At 41.6% G+C, this 22379-nt stretch overlaps 1 protein-coding gene across 1 annotated transcript in view; it reads left to right on the top strand.

Annotated features, from left to right (window-relative positions):
- Positions 1 to 21962, top strand: part of itfg1 (integrin alpha FG-GAP repeat containing 1) — a 175013-nt gene extending 153051 nt beyond the window's left edge. The window contains exons 15-18 of the mRNA XM_034132737.1: positions 7478 to 7602; positions 14327 to 14409; positions 16403 to 16520; positions 20918 to 21962. Coding sequence (XP_033988628.1) covers positions 7478 to 7602; positions 14327 to 14409; positions 16403 to 16520; positions 20918 to 20977 — 386 coding nt within the window. The 3' untranslated portion in view covers positions 20978 to 21962. The remainder of the gene's footprint in view (positions 1 to 7477; positions 7603 to 14326; positions 14410 to 16402; positions 16521 to 20917) is intronic.
- Positions 21963 to 22379: the final 417 nt, after the last annotated feature.

Here is a 22379-nt window from a genome sequence, read left to right as displayed (position 1 = left end):
AGTAGAGGAACCTAAAGATGACCCTGCAGGTATCTTGTCTCTCTGTAGTTATTATGTTCTCATTCTGACTATAAATAGGCCTTATAATGTATTAAATGGTCAAAGATTTACTTTACAAAAGTATTGTAGGCAGTGCTTTTCGGTATAAGTATTTTGTATTAAAAATGTCTTAGATTGTAGTTGGTGTGGCTTTCAGAAACACTGCAACTAACCTATTTATACACAACATGTTGAAGTTGTAATTATATTTTAGAGCATGAAATGCTAGAAATGTTTTTACGCCCTAATGCACTGTTAATCTAATCTTGGAAACAAGGCTGTAGCCAACAGGTCAACACTTTATTTTCCGTGGCCCGTCAATTCGGTCCAATTAGCAACTAGAGAAGCAAAACATGAGTTGGAGTTGAGAGGCAATGTGCACAACCAAATTGTTTAACAAGTAGCCAGTTTACAGTACCAATATATCCGAATCTTAAAGTGAAATCATCTTTAGACGTGTGTGGGGATCTGGACAGTTTCATTGTTATTACCAAAACCTAAAATGTGATCAGTTGACATGGACTACAAACAGAACAAGAGAGCTTCCAGTGCTAACATCGTGTCCAGCTGCCTTCATATTCTGCACATGATAGCTGAACTTTGTTTTTGGTTTGTTTTGCCTGGCATTCAAACCGTAATCAATGGGTATTTATATTCATCTATAGCTTTATATATTTATCTTATTATTTAGTTAATGTGTCGCTTTTTTAAATTAAAGTGTCATATGTTGCATTCTCTGAGATTAGAAAGGTGAAGTGCAGGATCGAGTTTAGTTCGCTGAAGACTGAGTAGGTGGGGGCAATACTTATTAAGGACAGAAAACACCCAAATATTTGAATATAAAAATGAAGCACTGAGATGTAGAAGAGCAGTTTCCTCTACAATATTCTGTTGGTTTTTTAGTTTCTTACCTCCTCTTTATGTCAGTGAAGATTGGGCTATAGCCCTTAGAAATGTGTTAATTTATTTTCAGACATGTCTAAGTAATTTATTTTCAGACATGTCTAAGTGTGTGCGTGCGTGCATTTTTGATGAGGATCTGGAACACTAACTCGTTTAATTTGATGCATGCCCACTTAAGTGTGTTGTGTAAAATTGCGATGAGATATTCACACATTCGCAGGTTTGAATCTGCTTTGACTTTAAAGAGATGGATTGGAGGCTGTCACTCATAGGTGCGGGGGGGATTCCCTGCCAAGGCCTCCAATGGCTCTGCCCTAGGGAATTAGGACAAAACACACGCTCTCACACACACAAACAAACACAACACAGTCACTCCAAACACAGCTCTGCATAATGTACTGCCAGCCTCTCTGTGTTGTGAAATGGCTTTGCTCCAGCCATGGCCACATTTCCAACAAACACACACACACACACACACACACACACACGCACACGCACACGCACACACACACACACACAGAGACACACACAGAGACACACACAGAGACACACACAGAGACACACACAGAGACACACACCTCAGCAGACGCTCAGCCAGGCTCCCTGCCTGCAACGTGACCCTTCTTGATCCTCCATCAGACACACACACACTCAGAGCCACTCCAACCTGCTGAGTGGCCGAGTGCAAGCCACCCACCTCTCGCCTACTGAAAGGGAGCAGCAGTCTGTCAAAAAACCCAAACCAGCTTAAAGGTCCAATCCACTCAGAAATCCTGTTGATTCCAGCCTGCTCTTTTTCTGCGGAACAGTCGGTGCCCTGTTGGCATTTGATTTGTTAATATCAATAACAAGAAATGGTATGACCATAAAGCCCACCTCACAATAACAACAGGTGATCTGCATTAGAAGATGTCATACAGTAGGTGCTGCTGCAGAGTTGCTCATTCTAAGGAGCTAAGCTGCATGTTGGTGATTGATGGACAACAGGTTTAGTTGGTCAGATCCAGTAGCTGTGTTTCCTTGCACACCAACACCACATTTGGTGACTTTATTCCCTGAGAAGCGAGTTTTGGTTGTTTCATTTTAGTTTGCAATGCAGATCTTTGCACCCCGATTCAATGCTTGTTTTTTGCTCGCCTAATTCCCCCATTTTAAGTATTTTTCTCTGGGTTCATTGTCCATGTTTTTGTCTATTTGATCTTCCTTACCTCAGTGACTATTGCCCGATCTGCTGCCATGGTGACAATCCTCAAGTACATTTGAGTTGTTTTCCTTTACAGTTTCTATGAATGTACTGTCAGTTGTAGTTGGTTAACAAGCTACAATGGGTTGGCTTTTTTATTATTACATTATTTGCCCTATACCCTTTTTAATTGTATGTTTTGTGATTGATGATGGGAAAGATTTATGTAGAATAGTAGTTTAAAGGCCTAGTTCGTTAAGTGCCCTTATGAAGAACTGGAATTTGGGCAATAATAAAGGAAAAATGAAAAGTTTTGCCCTCCACTACTTTAAATTGTGTAGAGTTTCCTCCTAGGTTCAGTTATGTGACAGCTCCCTGTGTGTTTCCTACTCCGTAATGAAATTATTCAGTCAGGATACCAGACGCCGCAGGCCAGGATATGAATTATTTCATCTCCCGCAGATTCACAGCAGTGTGGTGTGTGTGTTTCTGTACTGTATTTGAATACACACAGTTGTTTTACATGTTGTTGTCTTTATAAGGCTGTAAGTCACCTTGGAACAGGACTTGCCAGTGGCTCTGTGACAATGTACTGCACAACAGAGCTTTGAGAGAAATGCTTACATGCTCACAATGACAATGCTAACATTTGATATATAGCAGGTATAATCTTTACAAAGTTCAACACCTTAGATTAGTATTTTAGCATTGTGTTGCTAATTGGTACTAAACCATGGATGTATAAAGAGAACTTAGCAAAGCATTGAAGTTGGTAATGGTTTTTTCTTTGAAAGTAGTTCAAAGGCAAATTAATCCATAAATGGTTTGACTATAGATAGAATAGAACCTGCATCATTGAGATCATAGAGCATGCACACTTGAGTTTTGCTTAAGCCCCACCTCCAATCCACTGTGTCACATGGTCTCCGCTCAATCAAATGAATGGAAAGGATAAATAAATAATTCGGCTTCTTGTGCATTTTACAACTTTTAGAACCTGAGGATTTAAAAAAGGGTTATTCAAGCGTTTGTTCTGGGTAGTTTTACAGACATCTCTTTGCAAATGTTAATCAATGGGAAAAGGCTTTTGGGTCCTATGATCTCACAGACTGGTACCACCGGTTGGACACAACGAAATGTAGCTTCAGTGCCTGGCTTACTTCTTTGGGGCTTGTACTAAACACAAAGTAAAGCATATGCTGATTGGGATGTTTTAAATGTTACTTTATGACCAAAAAAGTTTTTTAGATATGTGTCAGAGAGAATTCAATGATAACTTTTTATTGTTGCCAGCAGTAGATGAAAAGTCAATCCATCCAATAAAAAACAAACCAATAAAAAAACACAAATATAGTCTTATTGCTAGAAGAAAAGTCAATTTTGTGGAAACCCATCCTAAAGTTGTTAAGAGATTTTAGTCTCTGATGGTTGGCCGACTGAAAGACATCACCCTTCATAGAGTCAAACTGCTAACATGGCTATATAGCGACAGTAGTTGTTAATCTGATTCAAAATGTCTCCCTCCTGTCATCTTCCTTGGGTTGTAATGAATTTACTCATTAAAAATCATGTAAATATCCCATACAGTAGAACACAGCTCTCCACGTTACTGACGTGGTCAGTAATTCTCTTCCACAGACTTACACACACACCTCTCAACAAATATCAGACACCCAGAGATTTGCCTGATAGAAGGCAGAGCTTTGTACTATACTCTGAACAAGTCAATGTCCATGAAACTCTGCCCATCTCCCCCTGGAAACAGACAATATTTCTGTCTTTCTCCGCCTCTCTTTCGCAATCTGCCGTGTGCGATTAAGGCAATTATGCTGCCTCTTCACAACACCCACCAACCCAGCAGCAAAAAGCTGGGAAAATAGAATACAGCGGGCGATAGCAAGCAAGAGAAATGTAGAGAAATAAATGACTGATGAAAAGCTTTCTCGGGTAGAAGGTGGCAAAAGTCGATGGGTCTATTCATCACTCAGACCGTTTGGAGCCACATCATGGACAAGCTTTCAGTGCACCAACATACAATACATCCTTACAAATGCCACTGCTGGTTTTACCCTAAAATGACTCCCTTAAAACCACTGACTGACAATTTGTACCCCGAAGTGTGATGTTCCTAAGGTCAAATGCTAGCTTTTGTTGTACAATCTCAAAGAAAGAATGGAAATATTGAGCTGGACTGACCTGACCGAGGTTCAGCTGAAGTTGCCAAAAATGAATTTGACATTGTTGTAAATTAGACCAAGATTTAAAATGGCAATATTATGCTCATTTTCAGGTTCATATTTGTATTTTGTGCCTCTACTGTTTACATGCTTTAATGTTCCAAAAGGTCTTTATTTGTCTCATTTTCACCCTCTGTCTGAAGCCAGAGCCCAGTCTGCTCTGATTGGTTAGCTGGTTGGCTTTGTTGTGATTGGTCAACCGTTTAGAGATGTCCCTTCCCTTAGCGTACAATGTGTTGGAGCGCTAACCAATAGAAGCGATAGTGATATCATAATGTTACGGAAGTTACCTTAAGAATCCAATGGAGGCGTTTCAGGCAGGGGGGAGTGTGTAGGAGAGAAACTCCCTCTGGGGGGAAGTTTGGGATTTTAGCTTTTGCAGACCATTTACATGCACAGAAACCCATATAACAAGCCCCTTACAAAACAAAATAAAGAGAGGAGCAATGCTGTGTTGCTGCTCTCCGCCTGGAATACACAGTCCATCCACATTAGTTCTGATCATTGGCAGCCTCAAGGCTTGCTTTCTCCCTTCTTCCACCTCTCTCTCTCTCCTTCCCTCTCTTTGTTTACCACGCAGAGGTTGATTTATGGCGGCTGCACTTTGCAGAGTTGGGTGGCGTGGGCGAGATACAGCAGCTGAAGGGGAGAGTGGAGGGAGACGAGCAGGAGGGACGAGAAGAAGAAGGGGAAGCGGGAGGAGAAAGGGCCATAGGAGAGATGTATCAGGGGAAAGGAGAAACAGAGACTGAGGGTTAGATGAGAATAGCAAGTAAGGAGGACGAATTCACAGGAGGAGGAGGGAGATGGTGTGAGGAGACGAGGAGAGGTGTTGGATTGGCCTCAGGTGTCTCACTCTGATTTGTATCTTTTATGATGCTCTTCATGTCAAGGTCTCACGCTACAGTCCCTCTGGCCCAGACATTCCTGTGTGTTTATTCCTGATCCCCCTCATTACCATAACTTTAGTCTTGTCATTGACAGTCATGGTCAGGATAGGTTAGGGCGCCGTTTACACGAGGAGAAAACTGCTTGTATCTGCATAGTTTCTCTTGCGTATAGCCCTATTATTTACACGAGGCCGATAGAAACTGACCCTACAAACGATAACGGGTCCCAAGGTGGATAGATTTGCAAACGAAACGCTCTGGGGGGTCAACCGAGTCCGTGTAATCACCTCTATACGAATATTTCCTGAAAAAATAGCGGAAAAAAATAAAAATAGCACCTCTCCTGCTCATTGCTGTAGCAACTATCAAAAATAGCTGTGTTAATTAAACGCACAAGGGGTTCTTGAATGAAATAATATTATAAAAGGCAAACCAGAATAGTTAACGCCCAATATACTCCTTAAACAAAATAAACAGAGTCAGATTTCATGCATTGATCCATTATATTGACAAAGGAGGATCTCACCCGGTGTTTGTAGAGAATATCTCTCTTTTCTGAGCCGTCCTCTCCACGGAGACGTCGGTCGATGCAATATCCACAGATTCGGTTTCTTTCAGTTAACTTCCCCGTAGCATTTATCCATATGCTGAGGAAATTACTATATCCCGCTGAATACCAGCAATCACCACACACACTTCCTCCTGTCAGTAGCTACTGCTAGTGCTACTGCTACTGACCATGCTACAGATATTAGTGCAAAAATCTACAGCTCCTCTACCACAACCATCAGCAACAAGTGGACATGGAGAATTACATGAACTACATGTTGCTAAATACACGGCGGGGCATGAACAGAAGGGTAGCCATGGCAACATTGCTGCGGGGCTGCTCCAGGCTGCTCTTCTTCGCTGCTTTTGGTGTATTTTGGCGGAAGTTACAGCGCCACTTACAGTCCCGGCATATGTACTACAGCGTTTCCAGCGGTCTCGTTTGAACAGACACGTTAAATGAAACGAATGCATGTGAACGGAAGACTTTTTTGAATACGCATACTGTGCATAAACGCAAACGGTCCCGTGTGAGCGGGGCCTAGGTTAGAGCTGATAACATTACATTAGACTTTAATGATTACTTTAGGAAAGCAGGGCTGTAAAGCTACAGATCACCGAAGCAAGTGGGAGTTATGGTAATATACAACTGGCTATTCAAACAGTTGTATTGGGCAGAAAAGTCATGAAAGCTGTAATGCTCAGTTAGTAGAGCTGACTGCCCATGTATTTGGTCCCCATTTGCCGTATGTCATCCCCAACACTGTCACAGAGAACCAGCTGCCCTTCTTGTAGAGCAATCGTAAGCTAAAAGGGTTCTCCTCACAATACACTATACAGTGTGTACATTACGCACTACTAATAAATATGTCCCGAACTTGCACTCGACAATGCTCTCACTGCAATACAACCAATGATCGGTTGTCGAAAAACGAAGGACCGACAGAAAGACACACAGAGAGACAGATAGACAGACAGATGGACATGTTCATGAAGTTGTTGTTGCATGCTCACGTTCTGCAGGGACAATGTTTAATTTGTTAAAATCTTAACAGGTTAGCATTGTAAAGCATATGCGGAATACCATTCATATTGCTGGGATTCAGTCATGATACATAACAATTTAGACTTAATGGTGGGGTTTGATGAAAAGTTAAGGGGTCACTAAAGTTATAACAATTCACCCTGAGTGGAACATACAGTCAATGTGTGCGCCAAATTTCATGGCAGTCTTTCCAACCAGTTGTTGAGATATTTGGCTAAAAACCACAAATGTGGACCTGTTGGTGGCCCTAGAGGAAAAGTCAGGGAATCAACAAGTCAGTAAGGTACATTGTTTGCAAATTACAACTGCCAAATGTGTATCGTACAGTAGATGTTAAGATATGTCAATGGGTCGGTGAACACTTGGAGAAAAATCAGGAGATCACCAAGCACATTCGGATTTATTCTCTACGTACCAAACATTTCTGTTGAAAAAGGAACGATTTTTGAGGTTAACTAGAGACAAAACCTGAGGTTGGCACTAGATTAAATTAAAGGTCAACTCCAAAGTTAGTAATCATCCTCTGGGGACCATCTGATTGGAATGGGACCAAAACACTGCGCCCAACACTATATTATGATACGGTTTTATAACATTAGGAATTGTCTCTTCTCTCCCTCCCTTTCTGCAGCGGGTCAGTTGAGCCAGTCTGCCCACTTCTCCCTCCAGCTGCCCTACACTGTGTTGGGCCTCGGACGCAGCGCCAACTTCCTGGATCACCTTTTCGTCGGCATCCCCCGGAAGCCCGGAGAGACGGTGAGGAAATATAAGAGGGTTATATAACCTGGCCACAGGCTGTACGCTCTCACAGAATGTTTATAGAGAGATGCAGTTATAGAGGTGTGTATGACACATACAGCAGAAAGAGAAAAGGAGGGCTGTGTGCTTCAGAAACAAAGAGTGTTCTCTTGTCATCAGCAATGCTAAACAAAAAACACATTGTCTGCCTAACCCTGAACAATCCTTTAGTACCTGCTTGAGGTTGTTTGTTCCTAATCAAGCCGCAGTGGAAGCAACAAGATACGTGATAACTGCTGTTCATATCAAATGAGGATGTCTTCAAAATGTTTGCAAATGAGGGAAGCACATAACAGGAGTATTGGTGAAACTGATAGTCCACACATTTATTTTGACTGACTTGAGAAATAATTGATCAATGTTTATTACCTTAACCCAAAAATAACAATTAAGACTTACAACTTGCAATCATTTGTTCAATATCTCCAATTTTCTATTGCAATTATTTGGTTTGCATATGTATTTGTGGATCCTGTTTATTCTCTTAAATACAAACAAGTAAAACATGTTTTTAATCTTGTGGTGAATGAAGACAATTTAAAAAGGACATTTAAGGACATATTTTTTCACTGACTATGCAAATACTTTTGGGTATCTGTAGAGCCAAGAACAGTGAGATAAAACAACATAGTCTTTCTTGATTTAACAAGACATTCAAAAAAAATTCATACATCAACACAGGCTCACTATTTGGCAAGATGACTAAGCCTTATATTGGCTACTTAGCGAGAAGCAACTCAGTGAACAACAGATACCAAGGATGTTGGCTGATGAAGAAGACAAAGTAAGCTAGGTAGCCAATATAAGGCTTAGCAGTACAGATAAATGTGGGCTCACTATTTGGCAAGCAACCGGTCACAGTTGCCCTGTTTATCTCATGTCTTATAAAAGCTTATTAATGATTTATATAGTCTAGTCTTATTGTAAAGTGGTACCCATATATCTATTGCAGGCTAATTTGAATATCACCCCTCATCTATTTATCTCAACTCATTCCTCAAGGCTAAAATCCCAAAGTTTCCTCCAGAGGGAGTTGACCAATCACAACAGAGCCAGCCAGCTAACCAATCAGAGCAGACTGGGCTCTGGTTTCAGACAGAGGGTGAAAAGGGTTAGGGGTTAACCCTAACCCTAACCCCTAACCCTTTTTGAACATTAAAGCATGGAGACATGTCACAGGAGAGGCACGGAATATAAATATGAACCTGAAAATGAGCATAATAGGGCCCCTTTAATAATCGAATCCGATCGGTTATAATTTACGCGGTTAATCCCCTCTGTCTCCCTCTTTCAACTCTCTCTCTCTTTAAAAAAGCCACTGGTGTCCAAAAACATAATCTTAAAAAAAAAACTAGTAGAGACTGAAAGCCTTAGTATGAAACTGAAAATGAGCATTAAGTGTTTTTGTAGCCCTCATATTAGAAAGAGTCCAATTTTGGCACAATGAATATGACAGAATACTGAGGCACTAGAGGCAAGATTTGGCAGTAAAGTGGCAGTGAGAGAAAGCGCTTTTCCTCGTCCCATCTAGTGATTAAAGTAAAGAAGAGAAATTGCCTCTTTATGGCAGATTCCATATCCTGGTTATAATGTAGGGAGAATTGAAAAAGGTTCAGCAAACCTCCCCACTTGAAAAAAGGAATATAGCAACCCTTTACATATGTGTATATATAAATATAACAACCCTTTACATTAAAACCCTTTACATTAAAATTCAAACATATCTGTTTGACAAGCCTGAGAGTAGAGGACGTACAGTATGAGTGACTCAGGATGTAGCATATATGTGCCTCCCGTCATACGACAAGCCAGCGTTATATTACTATCGTAAATGATTGATTGGGTTGATGTTTTTAATCTATTCGTCAGCAACATTTCCTCACTACACTTCTTCAAATGTCAGCATTCTTCACTTCCACTATCTCCACATCCATCTCCATCTCTGCTTTCTCTCCTCTCACTTGTCACACTGAATATCAGGCCCGACAGGGAGCTTTCTTTCCCCCCCCCTTTCCCGTGTGGTATATCAAGATCTTCGTCAAGCAGCTGATTAGAATTGTAGATGGCTCAGCCTGCGACTCTGAAGCTGTAGTGTGCAGGAGAACAGTCGCTCAGACAAGCTCTTTGTTGTCCCCCCTTTCCCGCACACACTTCTTTTTCCTAGGCAAAGAATTGTGATCTTTTTTTTCCCCTCATCCTCGCCCATTCCTTCTACAAAGTGAATTAATGAATGCCTAAAGATGCGGCCCATTATGCGGAGTAGGTTTTTTATACCCAGAGGGACCAGGGACTGGAGTTACTCTATAAAATACCTGTAATGAGGGGGAGAAGCTCTTTAGGATCCTGACCGCTACACCACCCTGCTCAGTCGGCGGGTTTGGATCTTTCTCTTCATCGCCTCTCTTGATTCATCCCTCTCGTTTTTGATTTCTTTCTCTCACTCTTTATATCTGTCCTGCTTCCATTCTCTCCCCTGCTGGGCCCTTTACGATTGTCTCCTTCACAATAACAGTCCCGCATGCTGTTTCACAGTAGTGGTTTTGTTCAAATCTACTTGGATTTCTTCCATCTTCTGTCCAATCATTCCTTCCCTTCATTCGCCCCCTCCCCGTCTCTCTCCTCCGGTTCACTTATCTTCCACCCAGGGGATTCCCTTTGCTGCTCAAAGTGCTTTACTTCACTAATCAGTCCCCTCCTTGTCACTCTCACTCTCCCTGTGTGTCCCTCACCCTCCATCTCTGTACATGTCCCCCTCGGTTGCTCTCTCGTAGTGTGCCAGTTTCCCTGGCTTTGAACCAGAGTGTCTCTCTTTGCTCTCTGAAGACTTGGGAACACTTTCCTCTTCCAAACAGCCAGATCAGATCTGCTCCCAGGCAGCAGCGGTGGAGGCTGACGTGTCTCCAGCTTCACTCCCCCGCCAGTTGCTGCAACCGACGGCAGCGCTTTCCAACAGCTAAGCGACAATGGCTGGCGGGAAAGAATGTGCTTGTTATGTAAAAAGCAAGGCCATTATTGCCGCTTTTTCAAAATAGCTGTGGGATGTGGTTCCTCTCAATTGATACGGAACAGAGACACAATTAAAGAGCAGGAGCACTTCCAGATTCCGCGTAGAATTGGACATTCTTCATAGCTACGAGCATGAATACAGATTTTAAAGCATTAATATAATGCCAGCGGTATAGATCGTTGAACTGTTAACCCCTAATGAGCGAGGGTTCAATTAAAACACAAGGCAAACTTTGGACTAAACAGGAATTGAGAAAGAAAGCCAACAGAAATAGATGTTTATGCTGGCTTTTTCCAGAAGTCAAAGCCCTGTTGCATGAAGAGGTTAAATACATGTTGTGTCAGTCTAATGTCACATGTCAGCATTAAGTGTTGAGCCTTAAAGGGCCCATGTCATGCTTTTCCGGTTATTACCCGTCCCCTTGTGTGTTATGAAGGTTTTTATGCATGTAAACGGTGTGCAGAGTCACAAACCCTCAAAGTACACCCTGTAGCGAGTAAAACTCTAACACAGAAAATACCTCCCCAAAACGCCTCGTTGGAGATACGTCATTGTCCATTTGATTCTTCCATTTCGTTCCGGGTACGACATGATGTCAAGCCGTACCCGGAACGAAATGGACCAATCCGTGGAGCCGTTACGCTACGTCCGCGGAGCCGTTACGTTAAGCCCCCGCTGATTGGTCCAAATTGACCAATCCACGGACTTCCTCACACACACATCTGTGTGCAGGGAGCAGGCAGCTCAGCTGATTTCTCCTCCCTGGCTGCAGGCTGATAACAGACAGTTGGGATCTCTAAATTCTCTCTGCAGACCCATTCTCACAGCGTTTATCAACCTTTTTCTTACTCGATATCAAGCCACACTTATTGTTTTTACTTCGGATGTGAGTTTGTGTGTGCTCAGGATGAATTTGGCTGTGTTTCGCTATGTATCCTAAACAAGGAAACAACACCTCCACGGAGCTCAGCGCGATTCACAACGTCCCGACCAATCAGAGCACACTGTGCTCACAGGGAGGGTGGGGGCTGGAGCTTTGGGAGCTACAACGAGCCGTTAAAGGCAGAGAGTGAAATTCAGTGAATACACGTAGTTTACAGAGATGCTGAATGAGAAACCAATGTGAGTTTGGAAAATTGCACAATATAAATCTATTCTAGTATACCTCAACAATGGAATTATGATCAGTGAAAATGGCCATGACATGGGCCCTTTAAGGTGGAAACTACTAAAGGAAATGAAGCGTGAGTGTTTCAGGCAGGGGGGGAGTGTGTGGGAGAGAAACTCTCTCTGGAGGGAACTTTTATCCTTTGCAGACCATTTACATGCACAAAGACCTATACAGTATAACACACTACAGGAAAGGGAAAATCCCCAAATGCTTAATAGGGCCCCTTTAAGCTCTCCATAAATGAGAGTTCTGTTGGTTAACTCTTCATTTGAACAGTCACTGTCTTTCCTTTTAACACCCAGGTGCCCAAATCCTCTCAACTTATGTAACTAAGAAGAAAGAGGAATGTGATGTAAATAAAGGGTATCATATAGAAACATGCAGCCCATAGGACATTTGAGAATTGTAACTATTTATATCACAGGGTTGTGTTTGGACACCCATGGGCACGGAATCTGAGAAATCATTCACACATTTTTTTGGTTGTACCCACATTGGTGATTCTGATTACAAAAACGACGGCGAAAAAAACAAAGTTGGTGTCGGCCAAAGAGCCAAACCTCGAGGTTCATTTGTTGTTCTCAAACCAAAAGTAGACTCCCTGGTGACCAAGTTCCCTTGTACAGTCTACCACCCCCTCCCCATTTCTACGCAGTCATCTGTCAAATAAAGGCGAAACTGCCAAACAAAAACATATTTTTCTAAATGGCATTTTTTAATAATAACTTCAGCTGCATGGCAAGGTCCAAACTCACAGTTTTTTAATCACTCTGCTAATAACTTGACCTATAATTAGGCGGAGGCTGGGTAATGCTGTGTTTGGATTACCTGATGTGGCCCACTCTAAGAATTCATATTGTGAGTGGTAATTGGATTTTTTCTTCAGCGTTTCTATCTAAAGTCCAAAATAAAAAACATGTACAACAACTAACAACAAACAAGAGGTGATGGAGCTGTCAATCAAGCACGCTCACACAGTCTTAGGAAGGACTAATCAGGCAACATATGTGGAAACACCAGTGTGGGTCAACAGTACGTGTGTGTAAGAAAAGTATATATAACTTATTAAACCCCTTTCATGGCCAAATACTAAATAAAACAACGACTTGAATCACAATATTGATACAAAATTATTGTATTGCTTCCGCTAAGAAAAGAATAGTCCGTTCCACAACATTACAAGGGATGGAACTGTGGAAACAACAAGGTCACTTAAAATGACTGCAGCACTGATCGAGGTGTGTCTGTAACACATGTTCTTTTCCATCAGCAAGTCTTTAAACACTACCAGAGCCCACACTGTGTTCCGGTTAGTGTTTACTTCCTGTCGGTCTTCTTCTGTTGATTTCTCTTACATCCAGCGCTCTGCCTTTTAACCTCTTTCCTTCTCTTATTCTGTTTTTCTTCTCTTTACTGGAGACAGTTTAGCCATGAAGAAGCCAAAGTTTTCGTGGTATAAATGTAGAGATTCAAAAAGTAATCCATGGTGTTTTCTGATGGATGAAAACGAATGTATATTGTCCACAGCTGACGTTAAATTGACCAGACTAATTTCTGCGAATTGATATGACTGCACATAGACCCTTGATTGTCCTTGGCAACGGTCTGTTCTCCTTAGCAGTGGTGTGTAAGCGAGTATTAACAACCTCTGAAATGTCCAAATTGACAAATCAGAATTGAGTATTAAACAATCCATGACTAAAATGCAATAGACGAACGATACGTGGGAAATATGACATAGGAAACAAAACAGAACTTGAGGTTGCACCCCAAAGGCTTTTTTTCAAAATATGATGAAGAGCGCTGCCAATGTTTCCATCTCTGTCTTGTTGCCGTGATGTGATTTTGAGTGACGGTCCCTGTATTCTCCTGTCAAACAAAATCACACAATATACGGATGACATCTCCATCAATACTCTCAATATGCACACAAATTCAGTAAGTAAGTGCTAGACAGTAAAAGAAAAATGTTGTGGCAATAATTAGCCACACCTAAGTCACCTAAGAGTATGTATGTACTTGTATGTTCTAATGCTCAGGCAGTGGCTACACATTGCTCCAATGAATTCAATTGTCAAAGGAGAACTCAGTGCTGCTACGACGAGTTAAATTACAGGAGGAAAGGATGTATTTTTCATCAAGACGGAGATTGAGATTACAGCTTCCTCTGCGGATGGCTGAACTCTCTCGCACACAGCCTCACAAATACTTAATCACATATGCAAATATACACACCGATGTACACGCTAGGAAACTTTTTTTTGCTCCCCGCAGTCGGAGTCATTTATTTAATGAAGCAGGTTGTCTGAGTCTTAAACGCACAGCTTAAAATAGCCCCTCTGCAGTCGCCAGGAAAAATCATGGGACCCTATTATTCTGCCCCAGAGCACATAACATACATATTCTGAGTTTCTGTCTGTGTGTCTCTATGGAAATCTGCTTGTGACACTTAAAATTACCATATGTGTGCATATCCAGTTCATGTGTTTTCTTTTTCATTTCAGGCAGCAAGGATGAAGGAGTGGACGGCCATTATTCCCAACTCTCAGCTCATTGTCATCCCATTCCCACAAAATCAACCCAGCAGGTACCTAACTTTTAAAAGATGAAGATATAGATGGATCTCACTGTAATGTATCACTTTCTTCCTTGTTCACTGCAGTGCAATTTGGAGCCCCTTTGACGCTTGTTGCTAAGGATACCATTCATTGATTTAGGCTCCTCATCTTGATGCCTCTTAACGACATGTTCAAGTTACTGTTACCTCGACATGATACAGTGTCTCTGTGGGGTGTTTTCGCAAAGCAATCTTGTTGTACAAAGCACAAAATCATTTGCTTCCTTCCTGTTTTCAGAGGTTGTTTGAATTTCAATGGAGCCAATTAATTTAGGGGAACAGATATGTTTTAGAAGAACAAGGGAATTGCTGTGAAACACATATATATTTATAACACCAATCAGAGTCAGGAGAGTCATGTTTAGAAAATAACATAGTAAATGGCAACCATTAACATGGGTTGCATAGATATTGTTAATGTTTAGAAAATTACAACTGGAACTACTTATGCTCCAAATAATGTGTTCTTCTTTCCAAAATCCTCGATGCATGATCAGTGTCCTCAGTGCTAAGGTCTAAATGTGTTTGCCTACAGAATGCCTTCACCTTGTCCTCCACCCTGGTCGTAAGCACGTCGTTCACGGGTCCTTCGTCCACCCGCCCCCAGGCATGCAGAAGCCACTGTAGGGGTCAATACTTTATCAGTGTCAGTCCCAAAACTCTAAACCTATCAACAAATATATTCAAGACAAGGCAATAAATCTAGCAAGGCGGTAAATGTGAATAGTGTGGTGCAGGGATGATGTATTCCTGTAGGCTGACCCAGAAGTCAGCATCGCATTGGTCCCCTCGCTAAAAAGCATCAGCCGCTTTTACACATAGAAGCTTCCTTATTCACGAGTAAGGTATTTACTGACGTATTTTGTGTCGTAAAACAAAATGTAAAAATCTCTTATCTTATCTCAATTCTACCAACAGCACTTTTAATTCCCAACAAAAATAAGATTACTACTACTTTCATTACACAGACGCACACACTCGCGCACACCTCGCAGCATGTGTTCTTGTGTTATCATGACGTTGTTTGCATGTAGCTCAAATCCCAGGCGGAGCTCCAGATGGCTATTCAACACACACACACACACACACACATGCAGCCTCCTCCATATAACACTTGTGTAGTTGCCGGCACAGACGCACACCTCCATACATGCCATGAGTGAAATGGATCTTACTAGTAAAACAGGTGCCTTGGTATTCTTCTCACATACAGTGTAAAGCTAGCACAGACTGTGAGATGATGATTTTTGAATATATCAAAGTGGTTGGATTGCTGGAAAAACTTAAGAGTCCTTGGGAACCAGAAAAAGAGCAGCCGTTTTCATTTTTTTTATTTTAACTTAATGAGGACACAAACCCTGTTAATCTGCGCCATTTGGTGAAACGTTGTTTTGACAGATAAAATGTAAAACAGCATATGTGAGTTATTTTGTTATTGAATATGCTTTATTGGCATAACAAATGATAATCAACTACTGATGCATAGATAAGTACTAAATAAAATGCTGTACAATAAGATGATGAGTACATCTTCAACTTGAAGTTGTACTAAATACAACCTGAACAGTTACATGTTGTGTAGCTGAATTTAGGAATTGTGGTTCTGCTAAACACTGTTTTAGCCATTAATTAGCTAGCTAATAAACATACAGCTGGCTAGCTAGCTAGCTTGCTAATGATTAAGCAAACAAAGATTTCACTGTAGTGGCGGCAGCAATGCGCTCTCCTACACAGGGACAAGAGTGTGTGGATGAAGCATCAAGTTGTTTTTATTGGTTGTTTTTTGTAATTAACTCTGGGGCTGTTTGATTCCTAGTGAGTCTGCAACAAACTGCATATTGGTCTATACAGAAGTAAGCCATTTGCAATAGAGTGCTGCCAAAGAGATGTTTTGGAAAGACAACTTCTGAAAGGCAATTAACTGGAAATTACAACTTGTGTATGTCTCTCTTTTTCCCTTAAGTTGGAGCGCTAAGTTGTACCTGACTCCCAGCAACAGCGTGTTGCTGACGGCCATCGCACTGATCGGAGTGTGCGTCTTCATCCTCGTCATTATTGGCATCCTCCACTGGAAAGAGAAGGTCAGGATAGACACACACACACACACACACACAGGTGTACTGAACATTGGCCTCTACCTGGTGATTTACTGCTTCAGAGTGTGACTGTGTGAATATGTGAGAGAGAGAAGAGAGAAGAGAGAAGAGAAGCAGCAGATGGGTCTCACTGTCTCTGTCCTGTAGTCCCCTCGCCTCCTGCCAACACACACACACTCTTTCCTTCTCTTCCTCTCTCTGTCTCTCTCTCCCTGGGCTACAACCTGGAAGGACGTTCGGCTGTAATTGCCTGCTTCTGTCCTTTCAGCATGGCGGATCTGCTGTTCATTATAGCCATAAATACGCCCTCCAGGGAGTCAATGCATGTTTTCAAGTGTTTCTGCTTCCTCTGGGTTCTTGTTTCAGTCACACACACACTTGAAATGTACCCTCACATACCATGGTCGAGGACACACACATTATTTAACAGTAATTTCCGCAGATTCACTTTTTTGGGAGGATCTTTTGGAATGCTTTTCCTTTTTCATCTACACACTGTGGTAACGCTGTCGCCGGCCAGGCGGTGCTGGAAGTTGCTGGCATCTTCTCCAAGCCATCTGCCGCGGGAGTGTGTGCGTTTAATGTGCACCCGGAAGTGTGTGTGCATGGTTACACACACAGACGGGCTCTAATTGCCCTCTTTTTGGGATACGGGGGCGTGAGCATCAGCTTTATCTGAACCGACGCTGCATTTAAAAAAGAGAGCGGTTGGTGCCTCAACTGTGCGTAGACATACACCTATCAGACTATCAGAGGTGGATGGGAGGAAGTGTGTGGGGGGGGGGCAGCTATTTGAGAATTGAGAAACAAGAGTGAGAGGAAGAAAAAGGAAAATGCGAATATAGAAGAAGAAAAACGTTCTTGCAGCGGCTGGCAGGACACTTCACAGGAAATACAAGCTGGCATGTTCACACAGGCAGAATGATGGTTTGAAGCCATGAAGAAGAAAATGTATTTGACTTTGATCCCAGTAATGTGTTTAGACTGACCAGTCAAAGTCATCAAAAATAGCTGCCTTGTTTACTAGTCCCCCCATAGGGATGCAGAGTAGGGATATATAGTATCAGAACTGTGCAATATCTCAATCGGAGAAGGCCCAACGTTGGTTTAATTTGGTTTGGTTTGGTTTAACGATAAGCATCATAAATATATTCATAATCACAAAGAACATTATGATAACACATTATAAAACGTTTGATATTGACCTTATTATAATTGCTGTTTTTGATAAGATCATGGTGTATTATAATTCCCATAGTGGTTATTCGTATAATCTTTTTTTTAATGCATTTCCTGAAGTCCAGGCAGATATGATATCAAACTGGTAATAAGTGACTATAAGTGAACAATGTTTTAATAAAGTCAAGTTAAAAAAGTGTTATTAATTCTAAAATGTATTTTATAAGTATTACTATAATGGTAATAACGATTTAGGTTAGCATTTAGTCCCCAATGCTAATGCTCTCCTGAGCTTGTTTATTTCGTGTCACTGTATCTAACCTCAGCAGTGTGGTGTGTCTATAACTGCAGTATTTCTCTCTCAGCAGCTCTGAGTTCAGACTGACAGCTTTTATAAACTCAGCACATTTGATTTGATTTGGAATCCCCGGCCGGCAAACTGAAAGACACACATCCGGCACAACGAGCTAACGCGGTGTAACCTTCTGCACCGTCGGGGAATTGAGATGGAGGGTGAATCCTGTACCAGACGCTAACACCCCTTTCATATCTCATCTTCTTGCACTTATTTTACGGCGGGGCATGCATTAAGGTCAGGGCGAGCCCACTGATAGACATTTGGCATTTGTGAGTGTTTGCACCGCCGCCTCTGGTATTTGCTCTTCTAATAACAAAGTCAGGTAGAGGGCACAAGCACGGGGGCAAAGAAGTGCTGTCCTGCCTAACAAGCTAACGTGGCTTTAACACAACTCCTGTGAACTTCTGTCAAATAGAATAGCGTGGTACAGGAATAAGTCTTAATGCCTGGGAATGACTGATGCTGCATTCACCTGATGCGTGACTTGCTCTTTGCTCACCAGGGGGTTGGGCCCACAGCCTTGCGGTGAAAGAAAAGAAGTAAATTACCTCACCTGCTAGCTTGCTGCGCTACATTCAGCTGTCCTCTGATTGGTTTGGTCGTCGAAAGATCAGCGTTGAACGGGGTCACAGTTGAAGTAATCTGAACTTTGAGCGCTGGGCTACAAATTTAGCGACAAACTTGGCTAATTTATCTTTAGCATTTTAGCACTTTCGGTTCCCTCATCTTAATGGCAACTCTTTTTGAGATGCCTGACATGTTTTATGTTTTGTTCTACCACATCAAATATGTCAAAAAGCAACAACATAACAGCCGTCTTTAGCTTAGCGCTGGAGACGCGGAGCCATTCAACAGTGATGGCTTTTTTTTAAAGCCTACCATTAGGCTTTAAAAATCATAAAAGTATTGTTAATATGTGGAGATCCATCCAATGGACACATCACATTCACAAAAAGAAAAAGCAAAAAGCAAATTGGAAGATTCATCATCTTCATGCAGGACATGTAGGCCAGTCTTAATGAGTTGACATTAGAGCCCAGTGAGACTACACAACACCTCACAGAGGTGTTTACCTGCTTCCAGACGCACCACTGTGTCATTCAAAAGCTTCAGATGGACACAAATCAATGCTCCGCTGCTTAATGATGAGCCAGGCCTCAGGAGGACAAAGTGGTGGTATCCCCTGGATGTTCAATTAGAGCAGACTCCACGAGCAGCCCAGCCCAGGGGCTCCAGGGGAGAGAACATCTCATCAACCCATCTGCTCCTTACTAATATGTTGGCCCTTAAAAAAGGCAGCAACAAAAAAAGCACAACATCCCTCCATGTGAGGCGCTGGTGGTTTCTTGGAAGGTGGATGAAGGCTTTATCACAAATCAGAACTGACTGTTGCTGACCATCTCTCAGTCAGCAGCAACTTAGTGAACATGCGTAGAAGTTGGCTGTCCTTTCAAATGGGAAGATCTTCTTCAAAAGTCTCTCTAATATACAGAGATTGGTTCTTTCTGCACTGCAACACAACATTTAAAGTGTTTAGGAGTTGTTCCATTCCGATACTTTGAAAATGAATTCCCATTTTATCCCCTTCCTCAGTTTATCACTTATCTCACATAATTCATCTAAATGCTTTATTCACCCAGATGAGAAGGGGTTAGGGTTGGCTTTAGTGTTAGGTTGGGCTCCCTTGGTGCACCTTGTTTGGACCACACCTATGTTTGGACTAAATGTTCGTTTTGATCTCAACCACGCAACTGTTAAGTTTGTTAACATATCTTTCACGGATGCGAAGCTTTCTTGTGAAAACATCAATTCACTGACAGAACTATAAACCATAGCAAATGAATGTAAGCCTCCCTATGGTGCTTCCTGCTACAGTAGGAGTCTGCAGCAGCGCGATGACACAACCCACTGAACAGATCTGTAATGAGATCTAAATCAGGCTTCAGTCTGTGGATGTGTGTGGGACAGGGGGAGGAGCCACTCAGGCCTGATTTGGCCTTGGGGCTGTTTTTATCGCAAAATTGCACTCAAATATTCTTGAAAAAAAAAACGAATTGTGTTTTGATGACATTTCTCACATGTCGGCTTGTTCTAAGTATTTACCCCGCCTCCAGCCATCATACCTGCCATGTGTGTGAATCCCAGACGATTAGAGTCTGTTGGCCATAAATAAACGGATTCACCAATTATAAAGGAAACCGTATTCATAGAATGCACTCTGTTGTGTTTGGAGATGGTTTATTACTATGTTCCATGTTTTATGTAATTGCTTCCCAGAAATAGGATTTGGATTTGCCAAGATAATGATATTTGTATGTTTGACCTGTGGCACTGTAATTTAATTTGAAAGGTTAATTTATATTCTAACTAAACACTTCCTATACGTATGTTTGGTTGCTCATATGCGATTATTAGACTGCAGAGTACTTCTTTATTGCTTGCTCAGTCCCAAAAGGCTTCTCCTTTTGAAACAATGAATGTGTAGTTGTCGTTACAAAACAAGAGACTTAATACTCATTTAGATAAACTGCTTCCATGTTTAATCAGTGAATGCAACAGAAAAGCGGTTTATTTTGGAACATGGAATTTATTTTGGTCTAATTTTCTTTAGTTATTTGCAAAATTGTGGTCATTTTATATTAGTCTTGTTTTATTCAGTAACATTTGAAATTGTGTCTTTGTGTTTAACATTTGGTTAAAGTATTATGCAATGTTGTATAAATGAATGCAAACGTTTCCCCTAAATTACGAGATAAGATAGCTAATGTAACGAGCATGATGTAACTGATTGTTATTCTTAAATCAACAATCTTTGACTATACTTCTTCTATGTGTGTGCTTTCAGAAAGCGGACGACCGAGAGAAGAGACAGGAAGCCCACCGTTTCCATTTCGATGCCATGTGAAGGAACTGCATTATGGGAGAACACCCTGTCCCATCCCCTGCCTCACCGTCCTCCCCCCTTAACACCACATTTTCTCGGGCCAATAAATGGATCCTCATTTGCCTCAAAACGGTTCTATTTGATATTTTTCAGCCCCTTAGTCAGATGTGAAATATTTATGTTGCGTGTCATTAATTCATTCCAGTGTTAGATGTACAGGAGCTGCAACAAGGCCATGGAGACACTCCTAATAGGGATCCCTCGTGAGATAGAGCAGGGATCTCTCTGTACCTGATCGTCATGGTGTCAGTAGATTTTAACAAAACGTTGCAGATTAAACGCCCAACAAGTTATGTTGCATTCACTGGAAGGGAAGCACCTTTGGCACCGAGTGTTAAAAGATATCATTTTACTTGAAATCCATGTGCGTGTTACTGTAAATTGTCTTTGTCTAGTTGATTTACCTCTGTCCTTTCCATTCGTATGAGGTATAATAAAGACATTCTTCCGATTTTATCACCTGTGAAATTAAACTGAATCTCCGCCTTGCAACCGCGACGGCAACCTGTGCAAAGAAGTGAACTAAAAGACAGACTTGTGCAATGTCATGATTCCTGTGGAACGTTTGTTTCTGCTACCAATCTGACAAAGAACCTGAACTACCAGCCGGTTCGCTGAGAGCAAACCACAGTGCATCATGGGAGTGCCAACACAAATAGTTTATTTCTAATGCGACTGCACTGAGCTCGGCAAAAAGTAACTCCAGCTTGTTTGAGATGTACTTTTAATTGTTTTTGTCTTTTTATGGTTAATCAAGCCAAGCGCTTTAGTTTGTACTGATATTTATTTCACAAGAATAACTTTCCAATTGGCACATTTTAACTACTGTGATTAACTGCGGGTGTTTGTAATTTATTTTGTTTTTTGATTTGCTCATGAATGTTCAAGCTACTAAATGTGTTTACTTACTGAAGTCAGGAATAAAGGTTCGACCTGCTTAAGTCAACTCTGGGTTGCTTTATTTGTGTATCATTAGACTTTATGTCTGTTTCATGGTCCTCTCTTTTTAAAGCTACTTGCGAAATTAGTCCCAAATGCATGTTTCACCTTTCTGGGGAACATTTTATTTAGATTATTTAGTTGTCTGGAACCTGGAGGGAAATGTACACTCAAAATAATCATCTTTGTATGTTCTCATTATCTAAATGTGTAGTGAGTTGAAACAGCAGTGAAATTAAAGTGCCTTTAATTTACCAGAGGACTCCTGCAGGCCTCTTTGAGCGCCCTCGAGGGCCCCGCAGGCCCCGCAGGCCCCCCAGGCCCCCCACTTCAGGAACCACCCTGCTAAATAATGCATGGAGAGAGCAAACCTTCCCTTCAAGGCAACGAGAGTAAAAGAGTCTCCATCTTGGTAGCCTTTAAG

The sequence above is a fragment of the Trematomus bernacchii genome, unplaced genomic scaffold (genome assembly GCF_902827165.1).
Source record: "Trematomus bernacchii unplaced genomic scaffold, fTreBer1.1, whole genome shotgun sequence".
NCBI classification, from domain to species: Eukaryota; Metazoa; Chordata; class Actinopteri; order Perciformes; family Nototheniidae; genus Trematomus; species Trematomus bernacchii.
The sequence above is the reverse complement of the archived record's forward strand: the minus strand, read 5'-3'. Positions and strand labels throughout refer to the sequence as shown.